We start from the raw sequence: 19676 nt of genomic DNA, 5'->3' as shown, positions 1-19676 counted from the left end.
GACCCTGAGAGTCAATGAGGATGAGTTCAAGTTAAATATTGTCAAAGCTATGCAGCATCTAGACACATCAAATGACTGCATGAGTGTTGATATTATTGACTCCTTGGTGGAAGAGATCAATATGACTGAGAGTCTCGAATCAAAGCTAGAGGACATCTTTAAAGATGTTCAGGCTGATCTGGAGGAACCAGAGGAAACAGAAAAGCCTCTGAAAACTCTTCAGAAAGAGGATAAGCCTCCTAAACCCGAGCTCAAACCACTACCACCATCCCTGAAATATGCGTTTCTGGGAGAGGATGGCACTTTTCCTGTGATCATAAGCTCTGCCTTAGAGCCACAGGAAGAGAAAGCACTACTTTAGGTGCTAAGGACACACAAGACAGCTCTTGGGTGGTCCATAAGTGACCTTAAGGGAATTAGCCCAGCCAGATGCATGCACAAGATCTTATTAGAGGATGATGCTAAGCCAGTGGTTCAACCACAAAGGCGACTGAATCCATCCATGAAGGAGGTGGTACAGAAAGAGGTCACTAAATTACTAGAGGCTTGGATTATTTATCCTATTTCTGATAGCCCATGGGTGAGACCTGTCCAAGTTATACCCAAAAAGGGAGGCATGACAGTGGTTCACAATAAAAAGAATGAACTAGTTCCTACAAGAACAATTACAGGGTGGTGTATGTGTATTGACTACATAAGGCTCAATACAGCCACCAGAAAGGATCATTTTCCTTTACCATTCATAGACTAGATGTTAGAAAGACTAGCAGGTCATGACTATTAGTGCTTTTTGGATGGCTATTCAGGTTATAACCAAATTGCAGTAGATCCTCAGGATCAAGAGAAAACAACATTTACATGTCCATCTGGAATATTTGCCTACAGAAGGATGCCTTTCGGTCTGTGCAATGCACCTGCAACCTTTCAGAGATGCATGCTCTCTATTTTCTCTGATATGGTGGAAAAATTTTTGGAAGTTTTCATGGATGACTTCTCAGTATTTAGAGACTCATTCAGCTCCTGTCTTGATCATCTAGCACTTGTTCTGAAAAGGTGCCAAGAGACTAACCTGGTTTTAAACTGGGAAAAATGTCACTTTATGGTGACTGAAGGAATTGTCCTTGGGCATAAAATTTTGAACAAAGGAATAGAAGTGGATCAAGCTAAGGTAGAGGTAATTGAAAAATTACCACCTCCCACCAATGTTAAGGCAATCAGAAGCTTTCTGGGACATGCAGGATTCTACAGGAGGTTTATAAAGGATTTTTCAAGAATCGCAAAACCTCTGAGTAATCTACTAGCTACTGATACACCATTTGTCTTTGACACATAGTGTTTGTAGGCCTTTGAGATTCTAAAGGCTAAGTTGGTCACAGCACCTGTCATTTCTGCACCAGACTGGATATTACCATTCGAATTAATGTGTGATGCCAGTGACCATGCTATTGGTGCAGTATTGGGACAAAGGCATAACAAGCTTCTGCATGTCATTTACTATGGTAGCCATGTTCTAAATGACGCACAGAAAAATTACACAACCACAGAAAAAGAGCTGCTTGCAGTGGTTTATGCCATTGACAAGTTTAGATCCTATTTAGTAAGATCAAAAGTGATTGTGTACACTGACCATGCTGCTCTTAAATATCTACACACGAAGCAGGATTCAAAACCCAGGCTCATAAGATGGGTGTTACTTCTGCAAGAGTTTGATATAGAAATAAGAGACAGAAAAGGGACAGAAAACCAGGTAGCTGATCACCTGTCCCAGATAGAACCAGTTGCAGGGGCATCTCTTCCCCTAACTGAGATCTCTGAAACCTTTTCGAATGAGCAACTCTTTGCCATTCAGGAAATACCATGGTTTGCAGACATTGCAAACTTTAAGGTTGTGAGATTCATACCCAAAGAGTACAGTAGACAGCAAACAAAAAAAATAATTTCTGATGCAAAGTACTACTTGTGGGATGAACCATATCTCTTCAAGAGATGTGCAGACGGAATGATCCGCAAATGCGTGCCTAGAGAAGAGGCACAAAAGATCCTATGGCATTGCCATGGATCACAATATAGAGGACATTTCGGAGGTGAGCGAACAGCCACAAAAGTTCTCCAATGTGGTTTCTACTGGACTACCCTCTATAGGGACTCCTGAGAGTTTGTACGTAACTGTGACAGTTGCCAGAGAGCTGGTAATCTACCTCATGGTTACGCCATACCTCATCAAGGGATCTTAGAGATTGAGTTGTTTGATGTATGGGTTATTGACTTCATGGGGCCTTTCCCACCATCATACTCAAACATTTACATTCTGGTGGTAGTAGACTATGTATCTAAATGGGTAGAGGTAATTGCCACACCCACTAATGATAGTAAGACAGTGCTGAAGTTCCTCCAGAAGCATATCTTCAGCAGATTTGGTGTCCCTAGAATACTAATAAGTGATGGATGGACTCATTTCTGCAATAAACAGCTTGACTCTGCTCTGATCCGATATGGAATTAACCACAAAGTGGCAACTCCATATCATCCACAGACAAATGGGCAGGCTGAAGTCTCAAATAGAGAACTAAAACAAATCCTGGAACGGATTGTAAGTACCCATAGAAAGGACTGGGAAAGGAGTCTGGATGATGCTCTATGGGCATACAGAACTGCATTTAAAACTCCTATAGGGACCTCTCCATACCAGCTTGTGTATGGAAAAGCCTGTCACCTGCCAGTGGAACTGGAACACAAGGCCTACTGGGCAACCAGATTCCTAAACTTTGATGCCAAGTTAGCTGGAGAGAAAAGATTGCTCCAGTTGAATGAGCTAGAGGAATTCAGGCTCAATGCTTTCGAAAATGCAAAAGTTTACAAAGAGAAAGCAAAAAGATGGCATGACAAGAAACTGTCATCCAGAGTCTTTGAGTCAGGACAGAAAGTTCTGCTATTTAACTCTATGCTCAGATTGTTCCCTGGGAAATTAAAATCCCAGTGGAGGGGACCATATGTGATCACAAGTGTGTCACCCTATGGATATGTAGAGCTTCAGGATGCTGACTCTGACAAAATGTTCATTGTTAATGGACAAAGAGTAAAGCATTATCTTGAAAGCAATGTTGAGCAAGAATGCTCAAAACTGAGACTAGATTAAAGCTAAGTAAAGTCCAGCTAAAGACAATAAAGAAGCGCTTGCTGGGAGGCATCCCAGCCATTAGTAAACTTTATTTGTTATTTAAATAATAATTATAGGAGTTTAATTTAAATTATCTTCAAGGTTAATTATCAATTGCAGGAGTTCACAGAGTTACAGAAGGATTCAAAGCATAAAGCAGAGAAAAGGAGCTCACTGGCACGAAAACGCCAGTAAGGGGTATTTTGGGCGTTAAACGCCATAATGGGTATCATTCTGGGCGTTTAACGCCAGTAAAGATACCATTCTGGGCGTTTAACGCCAGAATTGCAGCATCCTAGGCGTTTAGAAAAATGCCCAGTGACGTGAGCTACAGGAGCTGAAGCGCCAGAGGCTCTCCCTTGAGGGACTAGACACCCCACATATTGAAGGAGCATCCATCTCCTAAAATAAAGGTTGTTGAGTCCTAATCTTAACTCTGTGATAACTTTTATTATTAGAAACCTATCTTAAGAATTATATGAATATTAGTAATTAGGGTCTTTATTTTTAACTTTATTTTTATCTCCAAGTAAGCTATAATTTATTTTTCTCTTCATCATTAAACATGAATAAAATAGTAGATTCTTTGAATAAAGATGCAATTATTTCAAGTTTTTAAGAGAAGAATTCAAAATTATTTATTTGTGGTGGCAATACTTTTTGTTTTCTGAATGAATGCTTGAACAGTGCATATTTTTTATAGTGAAGTTTATGAATATTAAAATTGTTGGCTCTTGAAAGAATGATAAAAAAAGAGAAATGTTATTGATAATCTGAAAAATCATGAAATTGATTCTTGAAGCAAGAAAAAGCAGTGAAGAACAAAGCTTGCGAAAACAAAAGGCGAAAAAGAAAAAGAAAATAAAAGAAAAAGAAAAAGCAAGCAAAAAAAGCCAATAGCCCTTTAAACCAAAAGGCAAGGGTAAAAAGGATCCAAGGCTTTGAGCATTAATGGATAGGAGGGCCTAAAGGTATAAAATCCTAGCCTAAGCGGCTGAATCAAGCTGTCCCTAACCATGTGCTTGTGGCATGCAGGTCCAAGTGAAAAGCTTGAGACTGTGTGGTTAAAGTCGTGATCCAAAGTAAAGAGTGTGCTTAAGAACTCTGGACACCTCTAACTGGGGACTTTAGCAAAGCTGAGTCACAATCTGAAAAGGTTCACCCAGTTATGTGTCTGTGGCATTTATGTATCCTGTAGTATTACTGGAAAACAAGATGCTTAGGGTCACAGCCAAGACTCATAAAGTAGCTGTATTCAAGAATCAACATATTAAACTAGGAGAATCAATAACACTATCTAAATTCTGAGTTCCTATAGATGCCAATCATTCTGAACTTCAAAGGATAAAGTGAGATGCCAAAACTGTTCAGAAGCAAAAAGCTACTAGCCCCTCTCATCTGATTAGAATTTGAGCTTCACTTAAAACACTGGGATTCTATTGCAACTTGATCCTCTTTTTATCCTATTTTATTTGTCTAGTTGCTTGAGGACAAGCAACAGTTTAAGTTTGGTGTTGTGATGAGCGAATATTTTATACGCTTTTTTGTGATATTTTCATGTATCTTTTAGTATGGTTTAGTTACTTTTTATTATATTTTTATTAGTTTTTATGCAAAAATCACATTTCTGGACTTTGCTATGAGTTTGTGTGTTTTTTTATAATTTCAGGTATTTTCTGGCTGAAATTGAGGGACTTGAGCAAAAATTTGATTCAGAGGCTAAGAAATGACTGCAGATGCTGTTGGATTCTGACCTCCCTGCACTCAAAATAGATTTTCTGGAGCTACAGAAATTCAATTGACGCGCTCTTAATTGCGTTGGAAATTAGACATCTTGGGCTTTCTAGAAATATAGAATAGTCCATACTTGGCCCGAGATTTGGTAGCGCAAACTAGCGTTTAAACGGCAGCTCCTTACCCTTTTCTGGCGTTAAACGCCAGAACTGGCATAAAAGTTAGAGTTAAACGCCTAAACTGGCACAAAAGCTGGAGTTCAATGCCAGAAATAGCCTATGCACGTGAAAGCTTCAGTGCTCAGCCCAAACATACACCAAGTGGGCCCCGGAAGTGGATTTCTGCACTATCTATCTTAGCTTACTCATTTTCTGTAAACCTAGGTTACTAGTCTAGTATAAAAACTACTTTTAGAGATTCATTTAGTACCTCATGACATTTTTACATCTGAATTTTGTATCTTCTACGGCATGAGTCTCTAAACTCCATAGTTGGGGGTGAGGAGCTCTGCTGTGTCTCGATGGATTAGTGCAATTACTACTATTTTCCATTCGATCACGCTTGTTTCTATTCTAAGATATTTACTCGCACTTCAACATGATGAATGTGATGATCCGTGACACTCATCACCATTCTCAACCTATGAACGCGTGCCTGACAACCACTTCCGTTCTACCTTAGATTGAGTGTGTATCTCTTTGGTTCCTGGTTCACGAGTTTGATTGCCTCTCCTGACAACAGAGCATTCAAATCTGTGAGATCAGAGTCTTCGTGGTATAAGCTAGAATCAATTGGCAGCATTCTTGAGATCCGGAAAGTCTAAACCTTGTCTGTGGTTTTCCGAGTAGGATCCAAGAAGGGATGACTGTGACGAGCTTCAAACTCACAAATGTTGGGCGCAGTGACAGTGTGTAAAAGGATCAATGGATCTGATTCCAACACTGGTGAGAACCGACAAATGATTAGCCCTACGAAACACGTAGCTGGACCATTTTCACTAAGAGGACAGATGGTAGCCATTGACAACGGTGATCCACCAACATACAGCTTGCCATGGAAGGAGCCTTGCGTGCGTGAAGAAGAAGACAGTAGGAAAGCAGAGATTCAGAAGACAGAGCATCTCCAAAACCTCATCCTGTTATCCACTACTGCATAACAAGTATTATTTAATCCATGTTCTTTTACTCATTCCATTTAAAATTGAGAATTATTATTGATATCTTACTAAGAGTTACAAGATAACCATAGCTTGCTTCAAGCCGACAATCTCCGTGGGATCGACCCTTACTCACGTAAGGTATTACTTGGACGACCCAGTGCACTTGCTGGTTAGTTGTGCGGAATTGCAAAAGTGTGATTGTGATTTTGTGCACCAAATTCTGAACAAAAATTAAGGATATGAAAGAGTAAGGGAAAAAAGAAAGCAAACTAGAATAATAGTGACTTCAATGGAGGTAATGACTCTTCTCAATATCCCAAGCAAAAGTAATAAACTCTAAAACTCCAAAACTATGAATGTGAAGAATCCTAGAGGAAGGAGTAGAATTCTCTCTAAGATTCCAAAAACTAAAACTAAAACTATGCGTAATGTGAATGTGTCTTGAGTCTCTACTGTTCCCTGGCTCTAGTATGTGTTTCTGGGCCGAAAACTAGGTCCAAACTCAGCCCAAAATAGGCCCCGGCATTTTCTGCAACTTCTGTAGATCGCGCATGTCACGTGTACGCGTCAGTCACACGTACACGTCGCTAGTCATCTTCGTGTGTCACGCGTACCAGTCAGGTACGCGCACGCGTCGCTGTGCAAAACTCCAATTCGCGCGCACGCATAAGCCATGCGTGCGCGTCGCTTCTCGTTGATTGTCTCCTTTATTTCTTGTGTTCCTTCTATTTTTGCAAGCTTCTTTTCCATCCTCTAAGTCATTCCTGCCCTATAAAGCCTGAAACACTTAACACATGGATCACGGCATCGAATGGTATAAAGGGGAATTAAACTACACAATTTAAAGGCTTAGGAAGCAAGTTTTCAATCATAGAACATAATTAGGAAGGAATTATAAAATCATGCAAATAGTATGAATAAGTGAGTAAAGAGTTGGTAAAAACCACTCAAATTAGCACAAGATAAACCATAAAATAGTGGTTTATCACCCTACTAAGAACTCCCCAGTTCTTACCCCCTTCTCTATCTTTTCCCCCTCCAGATGGAAGCAAGAGTATCCTTCCGTAGTCCAATGATGATTGTTCTACAAAAGAGTTCTGCTCTGGGTAGTCTTCTGAGTCTAGAGCGAGATTTGTTTTCTGTTTATACGTATATACCGTGAGACCAGCCGACATCTACACCCCGTTTATCTATGAACTTTAGCCTAAGTCCTTCGTACGATGTTGCTGTTTTATGGCCACTCAATGAAGTACCAGTGAGATGCTCTTTGACGATGTATCATCGTGCAGAGGAGTAGTAGACGATCTTCCGCCTTTTGATGACTTTCCACCTGACTTGAGTTTTGAAGACCTAAAATGTAGTTTCCCTCGCTTTAGTAGTTTAGAGGGATTAGGTGAGTATAGAGTCTAGGCTAGCCTGGGCACCAGCTTAGGGACTTCTTGACCAGGTCAGGGCCTGGGAGGTTGTAAGTATATATAAGTATATAGTTATTATCTAGCTATATCTAAGGGTGCTCTAACTAAGATCTATACTCTGATAACGGCTGGGTAACTGAATGTTGTTAACTACTTGAGATGTATATAAGTGTGGTTGTTTATAACTATTGTATCTGTTATTATATGCGAAATTATCGTGAATGATCCCGTATATTAATACAAACATTTTCAAAAAAAAATTTACCTCGCAAAGTATCTACGCTTTTAACAATGAATCAGGCTCATATAATAAATAATAGATAATAATTAGGAAGACAAGTTGGTAGCACTCAGTTTCCAGTATGATCTAGACATATTGAAAATTGGGTCGTTACATTGTTCATCTAAATTTGTTAACTGTTAATTGTTATTACTGCTGCTATTGTTAATTGTTATTCTTGGTGGTGTTTTGTGGTGTTCTTCTCTTGATTCTTTACTTTTCACTAGTACTGATCTTTTTTCTTCTAATGTTTGTTGGCTGTTGCTACTGTGATTTTTTTTTATTTTGCTTAAATTAAAATATCTATGTAATCAAAACAAAAATATATTTTCATATGTAAATATTCAAAATTGAGAACTATGTAAAGTCAATCTTATTGGGTATTCTTAATATTGTTGCTGCTAATTACTTTTAATTTGAGTTTGTTATCTCTTAACTGTTCTTGCTGCTGCTACTGTGTTGTTCTTGGTGGTGTGATGGGGTTGATAATAAATACGATGAACAAGTCTGCTTGCATTATTATCTTGAAGGTTGCCGCTATTTTTTGCTTTTAACCTGTTATTGATTCAATGATTTATTGTTATTCTATTTTTGGTTTTGATTTACTGTTGTGTTGATATTTGATGCTGTAATTTTCCTATTACATTTTTTCAGTTTGATAATAGTATAAGTGATAACCTTGGTGATACCCAGTATATTAAGATGCCTAGGATAGGTCATTACATGAAGACATCAAAGTTAGATACAGCATGTCAGCAACCTCAAATAGGAGTTGCTGCGGCTTCATCCTCCCATCAAGTGGACTGTCCAATTCCCCCGTCTAGTGGTAGTGATGTCCCCGCAGCTACATCTTTATGCCCATTTCGTCCGTCCCGTAGCGAACCATAACCTGCTCCATAGACTTGCACAATTGGTGTTCAAAACTCAGAGCCGGGCGATGAAGACTTAGACCCAGAGAAAAATGAAGTAGATTCCTTTTAGCAACACATTGACAACCTATTTGCTGAATCGAAGGCTCAAAAGCGGGCGCAAGGGATGCAAGACCACTGAATTTTGGATGTTTAAACAATTAGTATACAAATCTTGGATCTTTTATAATCAAAATGATGTATGCTCTTTTTTTATGATTTCATCGCATCTTGGCCACAATGGTTACTCACATAGAGTTACTATTTTTTACAGAATCCGATGGCACAATCAAACAAGCTCGTTTGAGTGTGATGGAAGCTATGAAGTCACATAACGGTAGAAAGATCGTACTCAAATTCAACAAAAAATTCCAAGCAATTGGAGATGAAGCTGGTATACTGAGTGGCGTTCTTAGATTGCTAGGTGCTGACTACAATAAATTTTCAATCTGTGAGAAAGACTGGAGAAAGATTAGCTCCAAGGACAAGATCTATAACGAATGTGTAAAAGGTAAAAACTTATAGTATTGTTGAATTAGAGAAAATTAATTTGATAATTACTAACAATTTAAATTTATCGTTGTAGGAAATGTTCCATTTTGATGAAGATAGTAGAGGAATTATCAAGCGTATAATTATAAAAAGTATAGGGAGATCTTGGGAGGAAATGAGGAGCAGATTGTACCATGACTATTACAACTCTAAAAAAATGATTGAACAAAATATTGAAGAACGCCCACCAGGAATTAGTGCAGATCATTGGAGATGGTTCCTTGATTATCGCAATAGTGAAGACACAAAGGTAATATATTTTTAACTCATAATAGAATAAGTCTATTTATGTTGCATTGAGTTGGTCAAAAATGGTGTCTAGTAACTCTTACTTTTGATGGCATGATAGGAGAAGTGTAGAAAAAATGTTATGAATTAATTGAAGCAACTATACACTCACACTGGTGGTTCAAAAAGCTTGGCAAGGCATAGAGAAGAAAAGGTAATTTATGTTTGAATTCACTTCTTGAACCATCTCTTCGTCTACATATTCACTTTTTAAACTATATTGTTACAGTCAGAACTACAAGAGAGGAAAGTTAGTAGAGGAGAGTTATGGACCTTAGTGCACAAATGAAGTGATGGCTCCTATATCCATGAAGAAGCTCGGGCCATTGGTGTAAGTAATACGTTGAGAATCGCTAAGTTGTTTCCCATATGTTTTATTTATAAAATTGCGGTGAAAGTCCATGCAGTTGTGTTCTAACGTTAACTGGTAAATACTTATGTTTGCTTATCTATGTGTGTAGGAAATAATTGTGGAGATTGAGCAACATGATGAATCCTCTAGACTGTTGTCTCAGAATGATTCGGTTGCTCAAGCTTTTGGAAAAGAGCACCCGGGTAGAGTCCGTGGCGTGGGTTTCAGACCGACTTCTAGTCAACTCTTCGGTACAACTTTTCAAGAGAAGAACGATGGAGCTCAAAGAGAGGAGACTCAAACGGTACTACTTGAACTATAAGCAGAGCTGACAGCTAAAAGTTGACTATGCAACTTTTAGTAAGGGATACATTTTATTCATATTTATATATGATTTTGCTTCGTAGTTTTTTTAATGTTGTTTCGCCTTCAATTTATATTTTGAGAAAATAATAAGATTTGTAATATTAAGAAAAAATCTAAAAATTGACAAAAAAAAAACTAGTCTATTCAAATTAAAAACATCGTCGATTTATGGTGCAAAACACAATATTTTTGCGAAATTTAGCCAGGGAACTAGCGGCAGTTACGAAACGGGCGAAAATAAATTTAAAAATTTCACGGTATCAGATAGCGAAATCCGCCGCCAAATAAATTTGAAAAAAATAACGGTCCTCAAATAACGGCGGTTCATAATTGTCAGTAAATATTGTCAAATTTAAAGTTAATCATATAGAGACGGTGCAAAACCGCCGCTATATATTGTTTTGCGGCGGTTATACCAATAATTCATAAAACTCACCGCAAAATCAAATGTCCGCCCCGTAAACCACAACGTTTATTGAACCGCTGATATTCTGTTTTACGACGGTTTAAAACGGTAGCAAATACCTTAAAATACTGTCATTATTTCCCGCTTGTCTTGTAATGATAATAATAGTACTCTATAATAGTAAGAAACAAGTGACATAATTATAAGATTCAGGAAGGGTTGGCTAAACACACTTCCACTACTAAGCTAATTGTCTTCTAACTACAAAGTGTGTTAATAATTTTATATATTGAATACTTAGTGCAATTTAAAAAGAATTTTTTTGTTATATATATATATATATATATATATATATATATATATATTTGTTCATATAATAAATATAAAAACTCATATTATATTATAATTTATATATAATTTAATTAAGTCAAAATTAAGTTATATCAAATATTAATTTTATCTTTTAATAATAATATTGTATTTTTTATTTTATTATTAATATTTTTGTTTTATTATAATTTTATATATTTATTTATTAGAATTTATATAATTACTAAAATAAATATTAAATATTTTAAATATTTACATATTAAAATATTATTAAATATATATTTTAAATTTTAATTTTAAGTTTTTTATTATTTTATATATTTTTATTTATGTGAGGCCAGTTCTATCAATTCAACCAATAATTTATCGATTGAACCAATAAACTAATAAATTTAAATCAATAGGTTAATTAATTTAATTACCGATTTAATTCTTACAACTATAAATGTTACACACAACCATTCTAGTGGTCACCTATGTACATGAATGGAACCTAATTCGTAGGGTGCAATACCTTATCTCTATTCCCCAAAATTGTTCGTACATACTCACACTAATATTTTATAGCAAATCATGTTTCAAATTAGTTAAAAGAGAAAGTCAATGGGACTAGCAGTTTTATTAAAATTTGGCCAGCACTTAACTAGTAAAAAAAAGTAAACAATTATATACCATTAAATATAATTTCAAACCATTAAAAATATTAATAATGACTAATTAATAACTACAAATTATAAAATTTGCTGACCCTAATACTCCATTTTGTTAAAATACTTCCAAGCTAAAAGGGTATCCAATGATGCATGAAGCATGTTTGTGTTCGGCCTCATGCACAATAATCATCTAGTTTTTTTTTTTTTTGTTTACGATATCTCTTAACTCGACAGGCTAAGGATTAATTTGTCGCAGATCGAAGCTTCATTTAAGGGGTCTGTGGCTGGTTAATAGATTACTGCATGCACAAGGTGAAATTCAAATCTCTGACACTTATTTAAACGGACAAATGAGTTGATTACTCGACCAACTCAAATTAATTAATCATCAAATTAATTTATGTACGTAGAACAAAAGTTTGATTACTCAATATACCGACATATAGGGTGTGTTTGAAAATTTTTTTGCGAAGAACTTAAATTGAATTCTTTAAAAAATTAATTTGTAATTTAATTTTCACATTAATTTTTAAATTTGAAATAATAGATTAAATTAAGAATGAACTTTTAAAATATATTTAGTATTATTATTTTACCCTAAACTAAAGAAATTATTTTTTATAATAATTTTAAATGAAAAGAGAGGGAAAAAGAAGAGAGAAGGTGTGATGTGATGATAAATGATGGTGCTGCGCAGAGAGAAAGAAACAGATGAAGGTTGGAGGGGATAAAAGAAGAGAAAAGAGAAAATGAGTGAGAGAAAAGAAAAATAGGTATATTTAAAATATCAAATTATAATATGATTAATTTGAACATCTTAATTTTAAATACAAATTTTATAAAAATAAATTTGTAAATCAGAATTATTTGAGTTTGATTTATTTTTTACTTAAAAATAAGAATTAAAATTTTCAAAAAAATTTTAATTTATGTATTTTTTATATTTTAAAATAAAAAATTCAATTCTCAAAAGAATTTTGATTCTAAGCTTTTTAAACACAATTTTATAAAAGAAATTTAATTTAATTTTTGGGATAAATGAGTTCTAAATTTACATAAATATCTTAAATATAAAAATATTACATGAATGTCTCAATTGTATATTTATATAAATTAAATTCAATTAATTCGATTTACACTTTTTTAATATAAATCGAATTCAATTGATTTAAATTAGGAAGTGTACTAGTAAATCGAATTCATTAGAATCGATTTACAATGAAAACTATTTTTAGCGAAATAGCCCATAGGATCATGTTACATGCACATGTTTAGAAACTATTTTTTCTATGTAAATCGAATCTACTAAGTTTGATTTGGACTATTTGATGTAAATTTCAATTTAGTAGTAACAACTTCTACGAAAATAAATCGAAGTTATAAAAGTCGAACTACACCCAAGGTAAATCGAATTTATTGGTTTTGATTTGATGGTTTTGATAGATGTTCATGCATAGTAAATCGAAACCACTTTAATTCGATTTACTACATTACAAATTTTTATAGTATTAGTAACATCTTCTAAGCTATTTACAATAATTACAAAAAATATTTACAATAAAAAATTTTAAAATTTTATAAAAATATTTAATTTAAAATTATTATTAAAATTTTAGTTATAGTCATTAAAAAATAAATAATTATCATAAGAATTTTTAAAAATTCTAACAATATATAAATATAAAATAAATGAATTTAAAAATTTTTTAGAAGATATTATGAGTACTATCAAAATTTGTAGGTCAATTTATGTAAATCGGTTTATTAAAAGAATTTTTATAGTACTCCTAACATTTTCTAAAAAAGTTTTAAAATTTACAAAATTATTTAAATTAATTGTACCATATTAAATGGTTCATTCATTTTGTATTTATATATTGTTATAATTTTAAAAATTTTATCATAATTATTCATTTTCTAAGGACTATAACTAAAATTTTAATAATTTTAAATTAAATATTTTTATAAAATTTTAAAATTTTTTATTGTATGCATTTTATGTAATTATTGTAAATGGATTAAAAGATATGATGAGTACTATAAAAGTTTGTAATGTATTCAATTTACTTATTCTTGTATCAAATACACTAAATTGAATTAAATAGTTTTAATTTATGATGCATGGCTTCAAAATCATTAAATCAAAATCAATGAATTTAATTTACTTTAGAGTTTGCACGTGATTTGACTTTTATAACTTCGATTTATCTCCATAAAAACTGCTCTTACTAAATGAATTTAATTTATTAGTATACCTATTAATTAGAATCAATTGAATTCGATTTACATTAAAAAAGTGTAAATTAAATAATTAAATTTAATTTATATAAATATATAATTAAAATATTCATATAATCTTTTTGTATTTAGGACATTTATATAAATTTAGAACCTATTCAATTTGTTTATGTAATTTATCCTAATTTTTACACACTATTATATATATTATTAATTAAATTGACAAGGTAACTGACATCCAATCCGGTGAAGGTGCCAATATATATTTGAAACACTAATTTTTAAATTTATGATGATAATAAATTTTAAATTTAATCAATTTTATTTTGAAAAATATAAGAAACGAATCTTTTTATTTTTTTAATTAAAAAAATAAAATATAATTTTTAATATTTTTAATATTTTTTATTTTATTTATAAAATTAATTATAAAAAAATATATTTTACTCCCTCAAATAAAAAAGATGTGAAGAGATTTATTTTCGAAGATATGTTTCTCTAGTGGAAGAGAGCAAGAAGAGAGATTTGCCATGAGAACACAATAATTTCTCTTTTGATTGGGGTTGCTTATGGGATACCCTTGGGGAACTCAAGAAAGGGACAAAATAGAGACATAAAATTGGTGATTGCTGATTTGCTGTGAGTCCCTATCCCAAAAGTTGACCACAGTCATCAGTCCAGGCTACTTAATAGTTATCCGATATTTATATTAATTAATTTATTACGTATTTTGGGTCAACTTCTTTTACTAGTTTAATTAAAAAGTTAACTTTTTAATTAAAATTAAAATTTTAATATATTAATAATATAAAATATTTTATAAATTATGTAATTATATTTATTTTTTTAATAATTATTTACAAAAAATAATTATTTATATTGATATAATATTATATAATTAAATATACGTATAAAATTATTTTATATTAATAATATATTAAAATTAAATTCTTTAATTAATATCAGTTAATTTTTAATTATTTTTTAAATTTAAATTTTAAATTTTCTAAAAAATGAAAAGTCAAACAATACTTTTAAAATAAAGAAAAAATTAATTAATATTATTTAATTAAAGTTTATTCTCTATACTTATTTTTTTACTTATTTTCTGTTAGAGTTTAATTAGAAAATTAATTATTTTTTAACTAATATTTTTTTTTGAAATTACTATAATTTGATTTTTCTTTTCGTATTAATTTCCTCTCAATCGTTCTCTCCTCCTTCTTCAATTTAATTTATTTTCCCACTTTGCTACTTTGGTATTAGCCAATCCTCTTTAGAGAAATTTACAAATTGTTAATGAAAAGAATTGAGTCTTACATTGGGTAAAAGAATGATTCAATCCTGTATAGTTACACAAAATAAAATACAATTCCGCTACGTTACCAACAGTATTTCTACCAACTTCTGTCAATTCTTATTTATAAATATGTTTAATGGAGGTGTTTTTGTGAATGTGTCTAATAAAAAGGTCTCTTTTATGACTGTATTTAATAGAAATGTCTTTATAGATATATTTTTTGGATGTGTCTCTTTATATATGTCTTTAAAATATAATAATTAATTATTATTGATAATAAATTAACAGATGATATGTTAGTAACTTATATTTTTTTAATAAAATAATATAATATTAGAAGCTTATTACCTATTCCATCGTACAAATCTAGAACTTTTTCGTTCCAATTTATTTAATCATTCAGATTTAATATAAAAAATATTAACGGTCAAGATTGAGATGGAAAACATGTTGTGAGTGTGCAATTTGAGTGGTTTATAGATGGTCTTTAATTGGTAGTTCCATTATGGCCTTATCCAATTTTCTTCTGATAAAATTGACACTTGTAGAAAGATTTTTAAGACTTCTTTCTGAGTCTAGCCATAACTAAATAAATTATGCGAGTCAAAGCTGCATATCACGTAATCTTTTTTTAAACGGATCTTAAAACTTTTACAATATTAATAAAAATATATACTGTTTGACTCAAATAAAATATTAATATAAAAGACTGTGAAATCGGATGAAATTAAAATATATTAATTTAAACATATATATTTTGCTTCATTAGTTTTTGAATAATCTCAAATAAAAATAGCGTAACATATAACAATTAGAGCGAGACTCTGACAATGATGAAATTTGAACTTAAGATTTCATATGTTTTATCTAAATTTTTCATTATAAAAGTATATTAGTATTTTATTTAAATTTAAATAAAAAATATTTGCATATTTGCTTACGATTAATTTGTGTATAATGTAACAAATAATTTTTATATTTAAATATAAAAAAATAACTTTAAATCATGGATATATTTTAAAATTTAATTGATACGTAAAAAATTTTACATATGCATTTAATCATAAGTACCACATCATAAAAATAATTACTATTTTCATTGATCGCGTGAATGGTTATCCAAAAAACGGATGTGGTTATATGAATGTGTAAAACATTTTACACTATCCGAGCATAAAAAATTAAACTCTATATTTTATTAGTTTAATTATTTTGCCGATCCTTATAGTTTGAATTTTCAATTAAGTCCATATACTTTTTTTCTTTTCGATTGAGTTATTATACCATATCAGATTTTATAATTAAGTTTCTGTCGTGACAAAAATACTAGAATTAACATAATATTTTGTATAATTTAACAAAATATTCTGTTAATTTCAACGTTTTTGTAACTATACAGATTTAGTTACAAAACTAGTATTTTTGCCTATAATATTAATTTTGCCTATATTGATTTATGTGTATTTTCTAGTATTTTTATGTAATAGATAATATAATTATCTAGTATACTTAGTTATAAGAAGATAAATTTATTTTTATTTATTGGTGTGAATATTTTTTTAAGATGATATTTTATGGTGTAATTTTGAATTTTAATTATAATTTTTTTTAGTTTATGTTTGAAAATAATTAAAGAAAAGAATTAAAAAAATTATTGAGAATAAAAATACAAAAAATATAACATAGAAGTATAAATAAACTTTATTAATTATAATATATTAGAATGTATACCAAATAAGTATTTGTTGTTGTGTTAAAGCTAGACATACTTAGAGATATTTTAAATAATTTATTTGATCCAGAAGATGTAAAATAGAGTAATATTGATAAAAGTGTTATTGAATATATTTAAGTAAATCTAATGTTATATATTCTGAATATTTATAATTAAAAGTTGTTATTATAGCTATTTTAATTAAATATTAATTATATTTAAATATCATATTTTAATTTAATTGAGATGATAAGTATGAAATTTAATTGATTAGTGGTATATTATAACGAATTTAAATTTTAAAATTATTGATGATAAATGATACTCATAAATAGATACAAATGTTTTAAATATTAGAATTTATATTTTTTAAATCATTACTATGTTGAAATTTATTTATTTATTTTTTGTCTTAAAAAATTATAAAGTTATTATTTATAAAAAATTATTGATAACTTTTACAAACAATTAAGCCAGTTATTGAAAGCCAGCAATTCAAGGGGCAATGAACCTCTTATAACTGTCCATTTATGTCATTTAATGTCTGATTGAGAGGATTTTAGAATCTTTTAAAAAGTTGCTAAAGAACAAAATTAATATGAGAACCTTTTACTTATTAGAACAGCCATGTTCCATAAAAGTATTTGGAACACCTGATAATTTTCCTATAATATTAGATCATTATATATCAAAATGACGGCCGTACTTTTGGGTTTTTTGTTATCAATGACAACACCTCCATTACTGCCGGGTCAGAAGCTGAAAATTAAATGGTTATTTAATTGGTGACATTAGTTTTAGTGGTTGCTCAATGTCTCATGATTGATGTATCTATGATACAAGATTTCTTACCCCACCTAACCGTTACTTTTCATTACAGAAGGCCCACTCAGAGTGGTGAACTTATCCCTTTCAATTCATTGCCTTATTTTAAACAATTTTCTTAAGAGTTTTTTAAAGATATCGGTTAAGAGAATAAGTGAGACAAGTTTTCGAATTTTTTTTAAATGCATTGAATATATAAAAAAAATTAAATATTAACTTTTGTTTTGTATATTCTATAAAAAGTTTCTTTTTGTAATGTTCATTATTAATAAAAATATCTTTAGGTAAATTTTTTTATCAGAATATAAATTAATTATGTGATTATTATAATTAGCTCTAACCTATCAAAAAATATTACGAACAAAAAAAAAAGTTATGAAACTTACATCATTATAATTCTAGTTTAGCAACAAATTATATTCTTTTGTTTATATTTGTAAAATAATTAAACATCTCTTCTCAAACCAATCTCTTTTATTTGGAAACTTAAACAGGCATTTTGTCTCTGGGAGAAAGAAAAAAAAAAGTAGAAAATATTCTTTAAATTAGTTAATAAATATAAATAACAATTAATTTGGTTCTTTACGGTTTTTTTCCCATAATCCTGAGAGATCAATTGATTCAACATTTTTCGTACCACATTAGTTTACCTAATAACATGTCACGTAACGGTTAACGAATTAACGATTTATGTAATTTTTTTTGTTACAAACATATTGATTGATCAACTAACGAAAAGATTAATTTAATTGATGATTTAAAATTGAAGAACTAATTTGTTAACAGTCTAATTATACATTTAAATGTTTTAATTTTGTCATTTAAATCTAATAAAGTTTGTCTAGATCTAATAAAAATTATTCACACAATATGTACGTGATTCATGTATTTTTTTTCGTATTCGTTCTTTTTTATTTTTTATTTTTTATCATTGTCGTTCTTTTATTATTCCTTCTATTGTTGCGTGCCTAATTTTTTTATGAATTTTTTCTTGTATTTTTATTCTTGTTAGGAAGATGAAATAAAAAGAAGATAATGAAAAAAACAAGAGGATGATAAAGAATAAGAGGAGAATGGGTAATTTTGAATTGTGTGGAATTTATTCAAAAAAGTAGCGTCAAAATTTTTTAACCGTAATGCAAAAAGATTTTTAATTTTGCCACCGAAATTTTTTTAACTATGACACAAATTTTTGAATTATGCAAAATTGGTTAGAAATAGCACCAAAATTTTTTACTGCGACATAAGAAATTTTTTAGTTTTGACACCGAAATTTTTTAACCGTAACATAATTTTTGATAAGAGGATAAAACAAGAAGAATGATGAGAATGTAAAATAAGAATAAAAAAAGAAGAAAAAGATAATATGAGAAAGTAAAGAAAAAGAAAAAAAAAATTGAATTATGGAGAATTTATTAAAAAAGTAGTATTAAAATTTTTTAATTTTGATACAGAAACTTTTTTAACTAATTTTTCTTATCATTTAACTAATTGAGTGGTATTAAATTCATATATAAGAAGTCTAATTATTTTTATATTATTTGTAATAAATTATTGAATTTTTTAGTTTCAAAATATATTTATTTAAATGTATTTTATTAGTTAAATAAATTAATATTTTAGATTTATAGTTCTTTATAAATTTTTTATGTTATTTATTAAAAGTTTTGGTGTTAGTATTTTTAACAGATTTTTTGTGTCATTTTTGTTATCGGTAACTAATTCTGTGATATTAAATTAAGAAAAAAAAATGATGTTGATGATGACAATAGTAATGATAATGTGATATTAAAAGAGAAAAAAAAAAAAAAAGAAAAGATGACGAAAAAAAAAGAAAAAAAATAAAAAAAAAAAGTAAAAAGAGAGTAAAAAGAAGATAAAGAAAAAAAAAGAGATAATAATAAAAAAAAAAAAACAGTAATAATGATCAATAACGAAGAAAGAGGAGAATAAAAACAAAAATGCAATCACGCATATATAAAATTACCTTAATTAGACT

General features: G+C 30.3%; 1 protein-coding gene across 1 annotated transcript; it reads left to right on the top strand.

Moving 5' to 3' along the window:
* The first annotated feature begins 8242 nt into the window (after positions 1–8242).
* LOC148544025 (uncharacterized) lies at positions 8243–10167 on the top strand. Its single transcript, XM_088498834.1, has 6 exons — positions 8243–8275; positions 8400–8619; positions 8928–9161; positions 9238–9455; positions 9555–9572; positions 9955–10167. The coding sequence occupies exons 1-6, from the start codon at positions 8243–8245 to the stop codon at positions 10165–10167; spliced, it is 936 nt and encodes a 311-aa protein (XP_088354960.1).
* Positions 10168–19676: the final 9509 nt, after the last annotated feature.

Source organism: Arachis ipaensis, chromosome B9 (genome assembly GCF_059453495.1).
Source record: "Arachis ipaensis isolate K30076 ecotype BB chromosome B9, ASM5945349v1, whole genome shotgun sequence".
Lineage (NCBI taxonomy): Eukaryota > Viridiplantae > Streptophyta > Magnoliopsida > Fabales > Fabaceae > Arachis > Arachis ipaensis.
The sequence above is the reverse complement of the archived record's forward strand: the minus strand, read 5'-3'. Positions and strand labels throughout refer to the sequence as shown.

Bases quoted from the DNA above. Each gene is read 5' to 3' on its own strand.
- LOC148544025 (XM_088498834.1), top strand. From the start codon at position 8,243: ATGAACAAGTCTGCTTGCATTATTATCTTGAAG. The intron at 8,276-8,399 runs GTTGCCGCTATT...ACATTTTTTCAG, and splicing joins CTTGCATTATTATCTTGAAG to TTTGATAATAGTATAAGTGA. The intron at 9,162-9,237 runs AAGGTAAAAACT...ATTTATCGTTGT, and splicing joins GATCTATAACGAATGTGTAA to AGGAAATGTTCCATTTTGAT.